Below are 17,823 nucleotides of genomic sequence, written 5' to 3'. Positions count from 1 at the left end.
CATTCACATGTGGAATCTAAAAAAAGCTAAATTCGCAGAAACAGAGAGGAGAGTGGTGGTTACCAGGGTGGAAAAAACAGGGAGAAAATGGGAAGATGTTTGTCAAACAGTATAAACTTCCAGTTAGAAGATGCATAAGTTCTGGGGATCTAAGTACAACATTGTGACTACAGTTAACAGCACTGTATTATATGTATACTTGAAAGTTGCTAAGAGAGTAGATCTTAAATGGTCACACTGTTAAAAAAAAAAAAAAAAGAAATGGTCAGTATATAACCTGATGGGAGGGTTAGCTAATGGTGGCCATCATGTTGCAATATGTTAGTGTATTTTCAAATAAATACACGGTAAAGATTAAATTTACACAACGTTACATGTCAAGTATGTCTCAGTAAAGCTGGGTGGGGGGAGGTGGGAAGGCAAATCTGGAGCACAGTGAGACACAGAGAGGCACCTGGGAGACGAGATGAAGAACACGCAACGGTTCCTCCATGAAGGTCAAGGGCCATAGGCATAAACAAAACAAGGCATAAACAAAATGTGGTGTGTGTGTGGGGGGGGTGTGTATTATACATGGGATGGAATATTACTGGGCTGTCTGTGGACAGTCCTGGAGATAAGCCAGTCACAAAAAGACAAATACTGCACGATTCCACTCCTGTGATGTAACTAGTCAAATTCACAGAGACAGAAAGTAGAATGGTGGTTGACAGGTGCTAGGGAGAGAGGGGGATAAGGCCTCGTTTAATTGATACAGATTTCAGGTTTTGTGTTATGTGCCCTTAACCACAGTGAAAAGTACTTTTTCAAGTATTTTTAAAAAGATACTCTAGTGCCGACTACTGAAGTCCATTAATGCTACGATAAGTAGCAGATTCTGCCTTTGCTTCTTTTTCTTTCCAGCCTAAGAGCTTACGTATTGAACTGTCTTCATTACAGGACGTGTGGCAAGAATTTAACCACATCAAAATGCATTTCTTTTTTTTTCCCGTTTTGTTTATGCTCCTAAAAAGGAACAACAAACAAAGGCTGGAATCAAAGCTAAAGGGAACACAGCTCCTGCCAGGGTTTTTATTTGGGCTCGCTGAGACCCGTGTTGGACTTCTGAACTCCAGATCAGTAAAAGAAGGAATCTGAGTCGTCTGAAACTGCGAAGTTTGTGATTAATTTGTTCCAGCATCGACAAGAGACTGAAGCACTGAGGACAGATTGGGGGGCACCCAGCCCACCCCATCAGTCACCGTCAGCAGACTTACCCTGGTGATACCCAGCGCCCCGACATTCTCGCTGTAGGACGTGGTCCCGTTCCCGGTCCCCCAGGCCCCTGCCAGCAGACAGCCAAGACCCTCGATGCCGATGCCTCGGTTGACCGCGTGCCTCGGAGGGGGTGGGGCCCCCACCAGCCGCGCGCAGGCGTAGTAATCGCCTACCGACTCCACCATGGAGGAGATGACCCCGGCAATGATCCCAAAGACCCCAGCCAGGCTGATGGTGGGGAGGCCCCACTGTCCTGAAAGAGCAGCACAGAGGGAATGTTAATCCAGAAGGCGGCAGGTTGCTGAACCCCAAATAACTTCTTTGCCGGGGGCGTCTTTGGAAAGCTTATAAAAATTCTTTTAACTTTTATTTACTTTTTGAGAGACAGAGAGAGACAGAACGTGAGCAGGGGAGGAGCAGAGAGAGAGAGAGAGGGAGATGCATAATCCGAAGCAGGCTCCAGGCTCCGAGCTGTCAGTGCGGAGCCTGATGCGGGGCTTGAACCCATGAACCGCAAGACCATGACCTGAGCCGAAGTTGGACGCCTAACCGACTGCGCCACCCAGGCGCCCCTGCAAGGCTTTCAAGACCAGGAAGTATGTCTTCCAACCCCACGACTGTCCAGAGGCTTTGGCCTGGACTCCTGCCCTCCCACTCCGTCCTGAGGGTAAGTCAGACACGCAGACCTGGAGGTCACTGTGCAAAAGAGCAAGCGACAGGGCTTCTTCCCAGGGCACATCTTGAAGCTTTTGGAAGCAGAGATTCTCACTCAGGGAGGCTCTGGGTCCACAGTCCGCGGGGCCAGGCCCTCCCTCCCTGGTACCTGGTTATTAATACACCCCGAGCCAAGAAGTGCTAGGAAAGACAACCAGAAGTGGGCTATGGGATGGCCGTGACCTCATCTTCCTGGAAACGTTCTCATTCAGCCCAGGGATCCCTTGGGTAGATGCAACTAATCCAGGAAGAGTCCCAAAGGTCTAGCCAGAAGGGTGAAATGTCTCTGATCTGCCCGCGCTCAGGCTGTGGGTTCTGGGTAACATGGAGGAGGGGTGGAGGGATGTAGACAGTCTTGGAGGAAGGTCCTGGAATGGGAGCCTTTGGTCTATCACCCTCAGAGGAATTTTTTTAATATATGAAATTTATTGTCAAATTGGTTTCCATACAACACCCAGTGCTCATCCCAAAAGGTGCCCTCCTCCATACCCATCACCCACCCTCCCCTCCCTCCCACCCCCCATCAGCCCTCAGTTTGTTCTCATTTTTTAACAGTCTCTTATGCTTTGGCTCTCTCCCACTCTAACCTCTCTCTCTCTCTTTCTTTTTTTTTTTTTTTCCTTCCACCCTCAGAGGATTTTTAGGACAATCTGAGGGTCTCCTTCTTCTCCTAGGGGTCTGACACAGACTCCCCAGAGCCTGCTCCTCCTTGTCAGATCTTTTGGAAGAGATCCATCCTTTGCCCCTATTCAGCTCTCCATCCAGTGCCCTGGTCCCCACGGACAGTCCTGGAAAACACATGTCCCAGTCATAAAGGGGCCCTATCTTCTCATTACCTGGGTAAGGGAAGCGAAACCAAGGAGCCCGGCTCAGGACATCGCCTTTGGTGTCGGTGCGGGCCAGGTGCCCGTAGGCCGTGGCGGCCGTGGGGAGGGTATTGGTGACTGTGAGCACGAAGCAGAGAAGCCACGAGATGCAGAGCGCCAGCAGCACCTGCCAGAGGGTGGGGCTTCACTACCCATCCCAGACCCCCCAGCCCCTGCCAAGGCCTCCCAGAGGTGCTGGGCCAGGGAGGCAGGTCAGGGAAGCTCTTTGAAATAAGCAAGTGCTGGGTTACTGGCCCTGGTGGTGACCACTACAATCTGCATCATAATTAGTGCATTAACGGAATGTAGAAAATAAACTCTGGAAAGGCCTTGTATCAAACAGAGGCAGAAATGTCTAGCAAAACAGGCACAGCCTGCGGCGGAAGGATTACCATCTGTCTTCCTTTCCACTGCCTGCTGGTCACATGACCTTGGATCAAACTCCCTGAGCCTCCGTTTCCTCGTCTGTGCGATGGCATTACAATCACTGCTCTGCAGGGCCTGAAGCAAGATTTCTTAGAGCAGGGTCTTCAGATATACTGATATTTCATCCCTGGTGGCAGAACCCCAGAAATGTGTATTTTGAGCGATGTCCCCAACTGATTCTTGCACAGTGAACTGTAGAACCACTGACCTGCAGGGTGGTGAAAGATGGACGAGACGTGGAAGTACCTTTGTACAATTTGAGACGTAGCTCACGGTGCAATTAAACCAGAAAACATACCGTGTGGTTGGTAGCCACACAGAGCTAACCCCGGTGCAAATCCAACAGCGGGGTGTCTGAAGAGGGGGCACCAGCATCGCTGTGAGGGATCTGGCTTGCCCACGGGCCGCTGAGGAGGAACGTGATCTGAGCGACAGAGTCCTTAGTTTTGTGGAGTCGGGCGTGAACCTTGCTGGGAGCACAGCCCCAGGAACGTGAGAAGGCTGTCCCGCACTGGTGCCCAAAGCAGTGGCCTGGGGCAGGGTTCTCTGCTCCTGGGGGAGCAGCTTTGTGGAATGAGGGGACCACATCGCACCAGCAGCCAGGGAGCACTCCCACGGACGGTCGGCGGGCCTCCTTCTACAGAGGATGAATGCAGGTGGGGGGGGGGGGGGGGGGGCCCCCCCCCGAGGAGGAGCATTTGCTTTGGGGACCTTCTGGGAGTGTGGGGGGAGGCCCCCACTCTCCGGGTGAGTCCACTAAGAACGGAAGAGGGCGGGGAGTGCTTCTTACCGGGAAGACCTGAAACAGGTAGAACTTAGACACGCGGCACTTCTTCTGTCCTCTGTAAATGGGCATGGGCACAGCGACATTTTTCAGGTACTGAGAAAACAGCACGATGAGGAAGATGGTCCTGAAACAGAAACATGCCATGCCCAGCCCGGCAAGCTGGGGCTTATCCTCAGCAAGCGTCCAGGAGGCTGAGCCACCGCTGTCTCGGGGACGGGGAGGCAGTGGCCGCACCGGGAGGGTCCCCATCGAGGCCCCTCTTGGCAGCGCGGGCAGCGTCCTGCCATCTCTGAAAAGGTGGGCTGTTCCCTTTCAGAGCCGCCGGTGGCTGGAGAGGAAGAGCGGGGAGGGGGGCTGTGATCCCCTGGGGGTGGGCAGCTGGATGGGTCCAGTGGTTGGAGCCGGTGAGGTGAGAGTCCAAGACTGTCCTCTCTCCTGGGTCGTTCTGCAAGTCCTTGTGGTCAGACTGCAGTGGCAGTGTGTCCGGTGCTGTCCCCAAGTCCCTTCGAAGCTCTGTTGAAACGCTTAAGGCCTCTTTTTCCATAAAGCCTTCCTGACCCTCCCAGTTGGCTTCCACCACCCCCTCCCCTGAACGTGCTTGGCATTCTGCGATTCTCGTCACTGTCTCCCGGTGTCACAGCTCCGTGGGTCCAAGGCTCATCTCTCTCCTACGCCGTAAGCTTACTGAGAGCTGGAGCCACGTCTTTGCACCCTTCTCTTTGCACGGACATTTGCAATAAAACCCAGCAGGCAGAGGACCAGCAGTATCGATTTTTTTTGTGAACACTAAGTATTCTTCTATGCTGCCTGTGATTACTTCATTGTTTTGAGTACTAAAAATGCAACAAATAGTATTAATAATAAATTGTGGCAGTTTCGCTGCTTTTTAAGGTATCGGAGTATTCATGAAAATATCCGTAAACCACAGGAGTTTGCCAATATCCAGAACACATTCTTCTTCCTGGGTAATCTTCCACCAGAAAGAACTTAGGTGCCACTCCGTTCCCAGAGAGTACTTACATGGCGGCAATGCCCCAGTGGATCCCAGCATTGTTGCCCGCAGAATCAAAGAGAGGCAAGGCCACCAGGGAGATGGTCGGAGCAATGGTCAAGGGGCCAATGTAGCGCATGAGAAACCCAATGAGGCCTGAGAATCCCACCAGCATCTGGACGCAGGAAGCGACCATGATAGCGCCCTGCAACTGAGGAGGGAAAGTACAGTTCATGTGCCTTGAAACTTGCAGAGGCCAGGGGCCACCATGGCAGACCCAGCTGTGGCAGTCCCCTTCCCAACCCGGGCCCCCTGGGTGGCGCACACAGAGGCAGTGCAGCGACAAGGCTGAACCCCAGAGGAACTGAGGCAAGGAGAACCCTGATCTCGCTCCTCTCTCCACTTCGGGATTTCCCACCACACGTTGGGCATCTTTACTTAATTTGAAAGTTTTCAGGAAATAGCCTTCAAAAGACCTTCACAGTCATAGTGATGATGCTGATGTCTGGGAATCCTAACATCACCCAGGAGTGTGTTGAACATCTTGTTTCTTTATTTTTCTGTTTTCCTACTATGTGTTGCAAGCATTGGCAATTTTTTTTTTCTGTAAAGGACCAGATAGTGAATATTTTAGGCTTGATCAGCCATATGGGCTCTGTCGAAACTTCTCCAGACAAGATGTGAACAAATGAGCCTAGCTGTGTTCCAATACGATTTCATGGGTAGATACTGAAATTAGAATTTCATATAATTTGGACACATCATGAAGTAGTATTCTTCTTTTTCAACCATTTAAAATATAAAACCATTCTCAGCTTGTGAGCTATATAAAAACAAGCAGCAGTCGAGATTTGGTTCATGGCCTGAAGTTTGCCAACCCCTACTTTGTAGGACTGATTGAATTTACTTTACTTCTCCTTTTTTACTCTTCCAGTTTGGATGTTCCACATTCCATTTTGGCCCTGATAACTCTCCCTGTTTTGAAGTCTGCTCTTTGTGAAAGTAATAGAATGACTCCTACTTTCTTTTGACTAGTGTTAGGGTGGTATATTTTTCTCCATCCACTTACTTTCAATCTCTGTGCACCTTTATATTTACAGTAGGTTTCTTACAGACAATATTTAGTAAGGTCACATTTTTAAAAATGTTTTCATTTATTTTTGAGAGAGAGAGAAAGAGAGAGAGAGAAAGAGCGTGAGCGGAGGAGGGGCAGAGAGAGAGGGAGACACAGAATCCAAAGCAGGCTCCAGGCTCTGAGCTGTCAGCACAAAACCTGATGTGGGGCCCGAGCTGTGAGATCATGACCTGAGCTGAAGTCGGACACTCAACTGACGGAGCCACCCAGGCACCCCGTTTTTTAAATGCACTCTGACAATCTCTGTCATTTAATTGGTACATTTAATCCATTGACATTCAAAGTGATTACTGATGTAGTTGGGTGGGTATCTACCCTATTTATTACTGTTTTCTATTTGTTGCCCTTCTTTGTTCCTATTTTTGTCTTCCACTGTGTGTGTGTGTGTGTGTGTGTGTGTGTGTGTGTGTGTTTTAGGTTTTGGTTTTTTTTTAGTTTATTTTATTTTGAGAGAAAGGCAGAGACAGAGACAGAGAGACAGTGAGTGGGAGAGGAGCAGGGGGGGCTGGGGGGACAGAATCCCAAGCAGGCTCCATGCTGTCAGCCCAGAGCCCAACGTGGGGCTCAAACTCACAAACCATGAGATGACGACCTGAGCTGAGATCAAGAGTTGGACGCTTAACCAGCTGAGCCACCCAGGCACCCCTCTTTTTGTGCTTTTAATGGAGCATTTTGTCTGACTCCATTTTTTCTCCTTTCTTAGCCTATCAGTTATCTTTCTTTCTTTCTTTCTTTCTTTCTTTCTTTCTTTCTTTCAAACTTTTTTGAATGGTCGCCCTCGAGTTTGCAACATACACTTACAACTAATCCAAGTCCGCTTTCAGATAACAAGATGCCAGTTCACGAGCAGGGTGAGCACATTAATAACAAAGTAACCCTAATCCGTCCTTATCATCGCTTGTATCACTGCTGGCACCTATTTTGTTTACATATGGGGACACATCAGTATATAAATAGAAACTACCATGATCCTGGAAGGGGAAGTTTGGATGGGTCTAATGTGTTGAAAACTGAACTTGCCTTCTCTTCCCAGTTATTTTTTTACTTTTTTCTGCTACCACCATGTTCTTAAAATAGAACCACTGTTCACTGTTATTTCTCCATTATTTATAGCCCAGCAAGTAATGCCCTTCCTATCGCTGGTACATTTGCACCACTTTCCCTGGTGGCTAGTATTGGGATATACAGCTGGTGTGCTGACCATCAGGGTTTTCAATCCTTGAGATGTGCGTGTAAACCTAACTCAGTTAAACATGGAATATCTACCTTAAATTCCCATAGGCTGGCTGGGTAGATTCAACCAATCCATCCTATTAATGAAACGAGGTTGAAACTTACAAGAACTTTCTCCTGCTTACAGCACTGGTGAAAAACACTGGACCAGCAGATGGAGCTAAACTATCACAGAAAAGGCTCTGGCTTTGGTTTACTGTGTGGGAGCCTTGGAAACCATGTGGGAGAAAATAGTGGAGACTATTGTCTTAGACCAGTCAAAAGGAATCCCTACCCCGGGCCCTGGGCTTTCGAGCAGCTGTTGGCAAACTTCTGTAAAAAGCTAGATGAAAAATAGTTTAGATTTTGGGGGCCATGTGTGGTTTCTCTCACATCCTCTTTTTTAAAACAACCTTTAAAAAATGTAAAAACCATTCTTACTTTGTGAACAGTTAGAAAACCAGACCTCAGGCTGGATTTGGTCCAAGAGCCATAGTTTTCTGATTCCTGCTCTAAGGACTCCATATATCATAAACACAATAAAGGTAGTAAGAAACTATAGGGTCTCTGCCACTTGGGATCCCATGTTCAATGCAGGCACAGCGTGACCCACATCCCTCAACATCTCCCTATTAATACTGTTCAAGCCCCAGGGAAATTATTTTCCAGAACTCTTGCCCAGCATCCTCAAAACACAAGGTCGCTGCTTCTGAATGCGGTAAAGCTTTGTGAGTCGTGCCACTGTAAAGCCAGAGTCAGATACTTCATGAGGACACAGGAAAGATCTGAGCCAGGAGTGCTTAGGTGGGAGAAGAGACAAATGAACTCATCACATCTTTCTTCTTGGAAGGTATAAAGGCAACAGATTCTTGCATAAGCAAGTCCAGTCCTGGGGCGCCTGGGAATGTCCGACTCTTGATTTGGGCTCAGGTCATGATCCCAGGGTCAAAGGATTGAGGCCCACATTGGGCTCTGTACTGAGTGTGGAGCCTGTTTAAGATTCTCTCACCCCCTGCTTGCTCCCTCCCTCTCTCTCTCTCTCAAAAAAAAAGGGGGGGGGGGATTCCGGCCCGCAATAGGTCTGAGCGAAAGGGAAATCTTGCCCCTGGCATCTAGCAGAGCAGGGTAAGGAAACTCTATTTCTTGTTTTCGCTTAGTTTCCATTTGGACTTAACGAAGCCAAATACAGACTCCCTGGGGGACAGAAGAAGCAAACAAACAAACACCCACAAACCACGTGTGTTCTGTGATTCATTCTGTTGGTGGTATCATAAAACTGGGCTTCGCTGAAGCATAGCCTAATTTGGAGAAGGCGGTACAACACACAGCCTTCTGAGATTCGCCAATCCACCGGGCAAAAATCCAGGGCCCCACTAGCTTGACAAGGGAAATTCTTAGGACTATCTTGGTCTAGAGCTATCTAGAACCGTTCTTTAAAGATGAAAGAACCTTGCTAACTCTGGATTCACTCTGAGATAAAAAGGAAGCACGAAGACTGGATGAGATTATGGAAGTACACATACTTTTGGCCTGTGTATCAGAGCGTAGGTGTGTGCACAAAAAGCTGCTTTTGCAAGGGAAGAAGAACAACCGAAGGTTCTGGCTGGAACTCGACAAGTGATGGCTCAGACTGATCTGCTGTGCCCTTATAAGCACAGTGCTTGCTGAGCTATCAAAAGTGTTGGTGGGAGAGCCCACGCTGAATGAGAACAGACCCTGCTAGAAGCCAGGTGGCCTTAGGGGAGTTTGTGGCCTGAAGCAGCTGCTCAACCCCCTCTCCCTTTGACAGACCATCACTAACTAGTCTGCATTGTTTGGAATTAGACCACAAGCAGATGGCACCAAATAATTTTAAGATCGGAGATTCCCGTCACATCCCGAGTGATGCCCCAAAGGCATCAAGTAAGGAAGGACGGATCCACAAAATCCGCTGATTAAAGGAAATAGTTATAGTCAGGTAAAGAGAAGGCACGTATACAGGGAGCGTTCGTAGGATTCATGAGCAAGTGACAGTCCTCTCCCACGGCCCCCATCGGGACAGACACTACCTCACAAGATAACCTGACTCCAGCAACAAAGACTTGGATTTCACTGTGTGAGTCTTTGAATTTGGAAAGCACTAGTTGGGGCCACGCTAAAGGTACTGCTCACCTAACTGAGAAATGGAGGCTAGAAGCATATAACATTTCAACAGAAGGACATTGGTGGGAGAAGTAAAGCAAGTCTAAGTGCAGCCAATGGACCGAGTGACAAGGCTGACTATGCGAACATATGGACCCGGGATTGCCCCCGTATAATTACATGGGGTCTTGGGCTGTGGTCAGTGACTAGCAGTTTGGGCTGGCAAGTGGCTCATACAGGGCTCCTTTTATGGCACACGAGTTTAAAGTTAAATCTCAAATATCGGTGGTTCATGGTGATGCCCCTGAGTCTTAAAAAGAGGAGTGAAGTATGACTTTGAATGTAGTCACTAGGGTCCACAAGATGATACCTTGGGCCACAATCCATGCACATGTGGGCTCATGAACAACATAATCCCTCTCTCCATCTGAAGTCACTTAGGTTGCCCAGGATGGTCCCCGTTGCCAATAGCAATGGGCGCATGTGCCTTTGGTGGGAGAATATGAGGGTATATGGCCCATGTCTCAGAGCTGGCAGTCTGCCTGTGCTGGACATTTCACAGAGTATGGGAGGTTTTAATATTTTTAAAAACTGGCATTGACAGTGTCTCTGGTTTGACCTTTGCCTATTTTGCAACTGAAGCCGTGGACCAGACTACTATAAAAAGTTGCCCACCAACATGAATGTCAACATATATGTGAAAAAGGTCAAGGACTTCCTGGCCTCCATAACCATAGGAGTCAATTCCTATAATAAATCTCCTCTTACGTGTATCTCTATGTATCCCGCTGGTTCTGTTTCTTTGGTCATCCCTGACTGGCACACATATCTTATGACAGCAATCCCACTCCTAGCTGTATATTCAGTGGAGATATGAATATACATTCACCTAAAAACAAGGACACAAACATTTATAGCAATACTATCTATAACTGGAATACCATCTATAACTATCAATAACTGGAAACTACCCATAAACACAGTCTGGGTAACAGCAGAATACATAAATAAATTGCTGTAGAGTTATATAATGGAACACTACTCAGTAAAGACAGTGAAAAATCTACCGCAACATATAACAATACGGAAGACTCTTGTAAAAATAATGTTGAGGGGGCGCATGGGTGGCTCAGTCAGTTAAGCATCTGACTTGGGCTCAGCTCACGATCTCACAGTTCATGGGTTGGAGCCCCGCGTCATGCTCTGTGCCGACAGCTCGGACCCTGGAGCCTTCTTCGGATTCTGTGTCTCCCTCTCTCTGCCCCTCCCCTGCTTGCACTGTCTCTGTTTCACTCAAAAACAAATAAACATTAAAAACATTTTTTTAATTATGCAATTGAGACATGGACTTTAGGTAAATCATCTATTTAGAAGTAAGTACTGATAGAGAGCTTTATCTTGACTTTCTGTAAATTTGGATATAAATAGTTTGAGCACTACAAATCAACTTGAAACAATTAAATGTATGTTTCCTTGAAAAAAAATAAATAATAAAAAAAATTTTTTAATAAAAAAAATAATGTTGAAGGAAGAAGACAGACACAAACTAATATGTACTGTGTAGTTCCGTATATAACGTTCAAAACCAGGGGGAACTAATCTATGGTATTGGAAATCAGGTCAGTGATTATCCCTGAAGGAGGAACAATGGGGCCTCTGGGATGTTGGTAATGTTCTGTTGCCTGATCCAGGTGCTGGTTACACGAGCAAGTTCAGCTTTTGGAAATTTATTGTGTTCTTTTCTATCTGTATTAAACTTAAGTTAAAAGTTCATTTACAAGGGTAGTGGTGCCTGGGTGACTCAGTCGGTTGAGCATCTGACTTCGGTTCGGGTCATGATCTCACAGTTCATGGCTTCGAGCCCCGTGTCGGGCTCTGTGCTGACAGCTCAGAGCCTGGCGCCTGCTTCGGATCCTGTGTCTCCCTTTCTCTCTGCCCCTTCCCGCTCATGCTCTGTCTCTCAAAAATGAATAAACATTAAAAAAAAAATTTAAAAAAAAGAAAAAAGAATAGAGGGGCGTCTGGTTGGCTTTGTCAATTAAGCATCCAACTTTGGCTCAGGTCATGATCTCATAGTTCATGGGTTTGAGCCCCATGTCAGGCTCTGCGCTGACAGCTCGGAGCCTGGAGCCTGCTTTGGATTCTGTGTCTCCCTCTCTCTCCCTGCCCCTCCCTGCTCATACTCTCTCTCTTTCTCTCTCTCAAAAAGAAAAAATAAACATTAAAAAACATTTTTTTTAAAAGTCCATCAACGAAGGTACAAGTTCTGACTTTGGAAGGAGGGGAAAAGAAATTGAACTAGAGCAATATTATCAAACACATGGTAGTAGTATACATTTCCCCTTCCACCCCCCCTTTGCCCCTTACCTCACGGATTCTCTTCTGCCATTCTTCAGTGAATTCAGGAGAGCTGGTGTTCACCAGGCTGGCATTGAGTGTCCACGGTGGGCACTTCCAAGTGGGGAGGGAGAGCATGGCCAGAGAGGGTGCCACAAAAGCAAATGTCCCTCCCTGGAGAATGGGCAGCCTGGAGGAGGGGGAAAAGGGTGCAGTTACTCAAAAGATCCATTAGCACTGGTCTGAAACTGGGCCCAATGGGGGATTTTTTAAAATCCCAAGCCCTAGCTTGATTTAGAGGCGATACATGACCTAGCGGGTAAGCTCCACATCAGACCCATGAACCCCGGCAAACTTTGGACAGGTGGGAGAGGTGAGTACGGGGAAGACAAGCAGACCTAACCCCAGTCTTGGAGATGCAAACTAAGGAGGAGAGTCGGGCACTGGGAAATCATTCGCAGACCAGCACAAAGCTCAGCGGCCATGTGCACTGGGTGCCATTGTCCACCCCGGTCTCAGAGAATCTTCCCCAGAGCCCAGGATAAAAGCACAGCTCCCATGCGGAGTTCTCCCTCCAAGAGATGCACAGCCTAAAATCTGGGTCGCCAGACTCCTTGGTGTCTTCCAAAATGATCGGCAATCCCAGACCTTTCCCTTCAAGCCTCCTTTTCATCATACGGACAGAACAGTTTTCAGGTCAATTATCAGGGTGCGTTTTTCCATCCAGGCCCTTCTCACTCCTGCCTGGACTCTCACTCCATCCTCTGTGAGAACTTCTGGAGGTGCCCACCTACCTTTCTTCCCTTTGAGGTAAACACAGCCTGGTAAGTCAACCTCCAACAATCTTCTCTTATCAGATCAGAGGCCACCAAGGCTAACCTAGTCTGCCCACCCATGACACTAAAATTTGGGGTAGGGTGGAACAGAGGCACCCCAGCATCTTGATTGCATTTGTCACTATGATGCACCCACTTTGTCTTAACAATCCCAGAAGGGTATTTTTGAACTCAGGATTTCATAAAGATATCTTAAAGGCTTATTCTCGAGAATGACTGAGCACATTCTATGTAATCAAAATGTAAAGTTTATGAGAGTTTTGTTGCCCGAGTGGCCTTTGTATTCTGGCTGAATATTAGAGTCAGTGACACTTGGGCATCACCCTCAGTGGGTGGGCATCACCTTAGCAGGCTCGTCTAGCAGTGCACTCAAGGTGATTCTAATGTGCAGCTGGGGTTGAGGGCAACTGATCTAGATCCATAAATCTAGGCCCACAAAAGACTCCAAAGTAGAATGGAATACATTGCCCACATAAGGCAGGAATCCACAAGCGGTGTATGGGTATGTGCGAACAATTTTTTTTTTTTATTTAAAAACTATGAATCTAAATATCTTGACACAGAAGGGAAGCATGCTCTATTTATCTTTACAAAATCTCCTTGAGGTTTTAAAACAAACATATAGGGCTCCTGGGTGGTGCAGTCGGTTAAGTGTCCAACTTCGGCCCCTGATTTTTGGTTCATGGGTTTGGGCCCCACGTCGGGCTCTGTGCTGACAGCTCAGAACCTGGAGCCTCCTTCGGATTCTGTGTCTCCATCTCTTCCTGCCCCTCCCCTGCTCCCTCTCTCTCTCTCTCTCTCTCAAAAATACAGCCCACCACGTCAGCCATTTCCATTGTGCTGGGCTCCATGAGGGCAGGGATTCATTATTTTTCACTGCCATTCCTCCAGCACTGAGCCTGGCGCCACAAAGAAAACCTACCAACACTGGGTTTATCGTTGTTTTTTTTAAGTTTAATAGGCGTGTAAGGAAGTCCTAACAAATGTTAATTTGCATCTCATTAAGCTATGAGCGATGTGCACTCATTCATGTGATTTAATGTCTGTTTTCTCCTTGTCTATAAACTGCCTGCTCATTACATAGAATTTGGATACTGTTAAAATAAATAACAATTCTTATGATCATGAGCTTTCTTTTCATTAAAAAAAAATGCTTTCTGTTACTGTATGCAGGAACTCACCCCCATTCAGAAATTATTTAAGAGAGCATTTCAAAATTTTCAAGTAGTTGAGCACATTTCTAATTCTGTTTGTGTCCATTTCTTTCAAGATGATTACATGTAGTTGGGGTAATATGATATATGGACTTTCTGCCTTTTTTGCATTTGCTAAATATCTTTTATGTTCAAGAACAAGGTGAATTTTTTCCATTTATTTGCTTCAGTGTATTATCATGCTTTATGTTTAGGTTCACACGGTGTATCAATAAATTTTTCCCTTATTATTTTATATTTAGACCTTGCAGTTCCATTTTCTATCCCTTCCTGCCGTTGTCCCCACCCCATTTTGTTAGGTAGAACTTCTTTTTTTTTTTTTTAACGTTCATTTATTTATTTTGAGAGAGTGTATGCACATGCACAAGGGAAGGGGGGCAGAGAGAGGGACAGAGAGAATCCCAAGCAGGCTCCGCACTGTCAGAGCAAAGCTGGATGCAGGGCTCGAACTCATGAACCATGAGATCATGACCTGAGATGAAATCAAGAGGCAGTTGCTTAACCTACTGAGGCATTAGGAGCCCCTGTTAAGTATAACTTCTTACCAAAAGTACCCTTTTGGTAAATAGATGTGAGCAATAGAAAGAGGGAAACAGAGAAAGATATATTGATCTACACACTCTCCTTTCACTGCTGCTAGTTCTTTTATGCACATCCCGGTACATGCATAGGGTACGTGCACTCAGTACTATCCTAGGCTTTCATTTTTCTATGTATGTTTTACCTTCTACGGTGACCTTGATGCATATCTCAGGGCTCTTTTTTAAAAAAAATATTTTTTTTAACGTTTATTTATTTTTGAGACAGAGAGAGACAGAGCATGAACAGGGGAGGGTCAGAGAGAGAGGGAGACACAGAATCTGAAACAGGCTCCAGGCTCTGAGCTGTCAGCACAGAGCCCGATGCGGGGCTCGAACCCACGGACCGTGAGATCATGACCTGAGCCGAAGTCGGACGTTTAACCGACCGAGCCACCCAGGCGCCCCTCAGTGCTCTTTTATTTTTTATTTTTTTATTTTTTATTTTTTTATTTTTTTTTTAATTTTTTTTTCAACATTTATTTATTTTTGGGACAGAGAGAGACAGAGCATGAACGGGGGAGGGGCAGAGAGAGAGGGAGACACAGAATCGGAAACAGGCTCCAGGCTCTGAGCCATCAGCCCAGAGCCTGACGCGGGGCTCGAACACACGGACCGTGAGATCATGACCTGGCTGAAGTCGGACGCTTAACCGACTGCGCCACCCAGGCGCCCCCTCAGTGCTCTTTTAAATTTTATAATTATCTACTACCGCCATGGCGACCCCTATATTTTTAAATCTGCCCACGAGTATGGTTCAGTATTATTCTACATGTGCCTCTGACATCAGTCTCTCTTATAAACTATAGACTATTGATTTGAAACCAACCCAACATTTTAGACCTAGAAGAGTCCCTTGAAATATATCCAGCTTGGCCTTGTCATTATTGTAGATAGGGGATCTGGGCCCAATGTCATAGAGGTAACCAGGACGAGTGCTCGGGTCTCCTCCCTTATCATCTGGGTTTCTCGCTGCTTTTTGACACCGATTGAGAGCAAGGCATCCACGAATGCCAAGTTTAAATCCAGCTCCGCTTCTCATCAGTTCTGTGACCTAGGTATGCTGCCCAACGGCTGCAAGCCTCAGCGTCCTCTTTGATAAAATAATATACTCTCCCCAGGGAGTAGCTGCAAAGATTAAATATGTATAAATGGGTAGCCCCATGCCTGGGGCATAGAAGAGCTCACCGAAGAGCCGTAACTGCCATTACTTTGTTATTCCCTCTGAAATGTGTGGGTACTTCCTGAGAAGGTGGTGTACATTAGGATATTTTCTCTCTTGTTTTCTCTAAATAACAGATGTTCTAGTGTGGGCTTTTTTTTTTTTTTTTTTTTTTAACTGTTTGGCATTCCCAACTCTTGCAGGTTGGTTCTCTAAGACTTGTTTTCTGCATCCCTTGTTTTCTTTCGTATTGTTGGAATCCATGTGTGTGGGCTGGTCCAAGGCTGTGTCTTCGTATTAATTACTCCCTTGTTCTCTCTGGCCAAGTGCTCAGCCCTGCAGGTAGTATGATATCACCTGCTCAGAGCTCCACAGCTTTTGCTTCACTCCCCCTCATTATTCCTCCTGTTCTAGTTCTTAAAGTGGACAGTATTTGTCTACCGTAAGGTTAATGTCTGAGGCACAGCTCTCTTCATGTGATGGCACGACACGTATCAGTTGGGATGGAGCTGCTTTTGTCGGATCCACTAATCGTCTGGAAGCTTACTGCTCTCGTAGTACTGTTGGATCTATTTTAGATGCTACCCTCCCCGGTTCTTTTTATTTGTTAGATTTGATTTGAAGGAGGTGCTCTGATAATGCCCCATAAGTTCCGACATGCTATGTCCTCACTCTAGAAGTGACACTTCACCTGGCTCCAAACAGGATTTAAGGGGGCTTATGATTATATTACGCTACAGTAATAAAGGACCTACCACGCTATCCTCAGACCCCCCAACTTCACTTTCCAGCTGTTTCTCACCCCTTCCCCAGCCCACTTGCCCACACCCAGCCTCACGAACCCTTACAGAAAGAGCCAGTCTGGGCTCAGACGGAGTGGGATCTGGGTGCAAACCTCCACTGCCGCCCTCACGACACCCCATAGAAAAGGTGGTCTGATTCTTCCTGTGCCTCCTACTCCTTCCACCCTTCCCCGTGTCACCTGTGTGCTCAAGCCTGAAAAAGGGAAGACGCCCGGCCATTTTCTTTACAACAATGACTTGCATGTTTTCTAAGAAGAGGTTAAATGTCAAAACCTGTAGTCACAGGAATGCATCTTAAGAATCTCATAGGATAAGTATTTTGGAGGCATGTGTCCCCGGGGCGACTCCTAACATCTAAGTTTACACGGAATTTTAAAAAGCACTCGGCATTTTTATCCAGTTATCGCAACAGCCCTCCAGGGCAGTCGGTCCACACTGCTTTGCCTGCACAGGAGGAGACTGCCTCTGGTGGGCAGTGCCAGTGGGAGGGCCTGGCTCGGATGTGGGGAAGCCGTGATCAGAAAGTCCGACTCGCCAGGTTGAATTGCAACGGCACGTTTGTCATAAAAACAACTGCTAACAAGACGTGAAGTAAGAACAAACTAGAGTTTATGTTAATGATTAGAGAAAACATTTTTCTCCTGTCTTCATAGTCCCACTCTAACCCACAAAACAGAAACATCTACCCTTTTGGAAGCATTGAGAAGTTAAGGCTCCCCCCGTTCCCTCTGAGCTCTCAGGTACTTCTGTTAAGGAAAAGTTATTCATGACACCAGTTAATGATGTGAAGGTGACTTTATTCCAGGGTGGGACTACAATGGGATTTTGTAGTAGGGGAGAGCATCGGGCTCAACTCTGAATATAACAAGGAAAGATGGGAATTTATAGCCCAGGAGCGGGGTTGGGTCAGGGGCTGGAAAGTTACTAAGAGGAAACATAAGGGATAGGGCAGGGGGGGATCCTGCTGAAGGCAGGCCAGGGTGATCAGACATCATCTGAGTGATGGTAGAGAACTGACGAACCCAATCAGATATGGAGGGCAGGGATTCTGACTACACTGAATTAGTAAGATTCTTGCTAAAATTGGAAAATGCAGAGACCAATATGAAAGCTCAAAAGTCAAACCTAGTTGAATAGTTGTCTGCTGGGCTGGCTGAGCAACAGAATGGCCATAGTTGATCCTGTCCATTAGACACTATGACTACATAGACCTCTTATCCAGATAAGTGATGAATAGGCAGAAAATCCAGTGTGACTTGGGCCTGAAAAAGATCCTGCCTGTTTTCCTGCTCTGAAAACTTAAAGGAAAAAATTTCCTTGAAGAAACAAGTGAAAATTGTTGAGTATGTTCAAAAAATGTAAGAGGATACAGCTGCATGATAAA

The 17,823-nt window shown here is 46.7% G+C and overlaps 1 protein-coding gene across 4 annotated transcripts in view; it reads right to left on the bottom strand.

The window, feature by feature from the left end:
• Positions 1-17,823, bottom strand: part of LOC121028290 (solute carrier family 23 member 2-like) — a 62,664-nt gene that overhangs the window by 14,159 nt on the left and 30,682 nt on the right. For all 4 annotated transcript variants that reach the window (XM_040471886.1, XM_040471884.1, XM_040471885.1 and 1 more), the window contains exons 4-8: positions 11,877-12,036; positions 5,071-5,252; positions 4,054-4,174; positions 2,808-2,964; positions 1,257-1,510 (exon numbers count right to left, since the gene is read on the bottom strand). In XM_040471886.1, the coding sequence (XP_040327820.1) occupies positions 1,257-1,510; positions 2,808-2,964; positions 4,054-4,174; positions 5,071-5,252; positions 11,877-12,036 (874 nt within the window). The remainder of the gene's footprint in view (positions 1-1,256; positions 1,511-2,807; positions 2,965-4,053; positions 4,175-5,070; positions 5,253-11,876; positions 12,037-17,823) is intronic.

Source organism: Herpailurus yagouaroundi, unplaced genomic scaffold (genome assembly GCF_014898765.1).
Source record: "Herpailurus yagouaroundi ecotype Mexico unplaced genomic scaffold, PumYag 100, whole genome shotgun sequence".
Lineage (NCBI taxonomy): Eukaryota > Metazoa > Chordata > Mammalia > Carnivora > Felidae > Herpailurus > Herpailurus yagouaroundi.
Note: the sequence above shows the minus strand (reverse complement) of the source record. Positions and strands in the feature narration are given on the sequence as shown.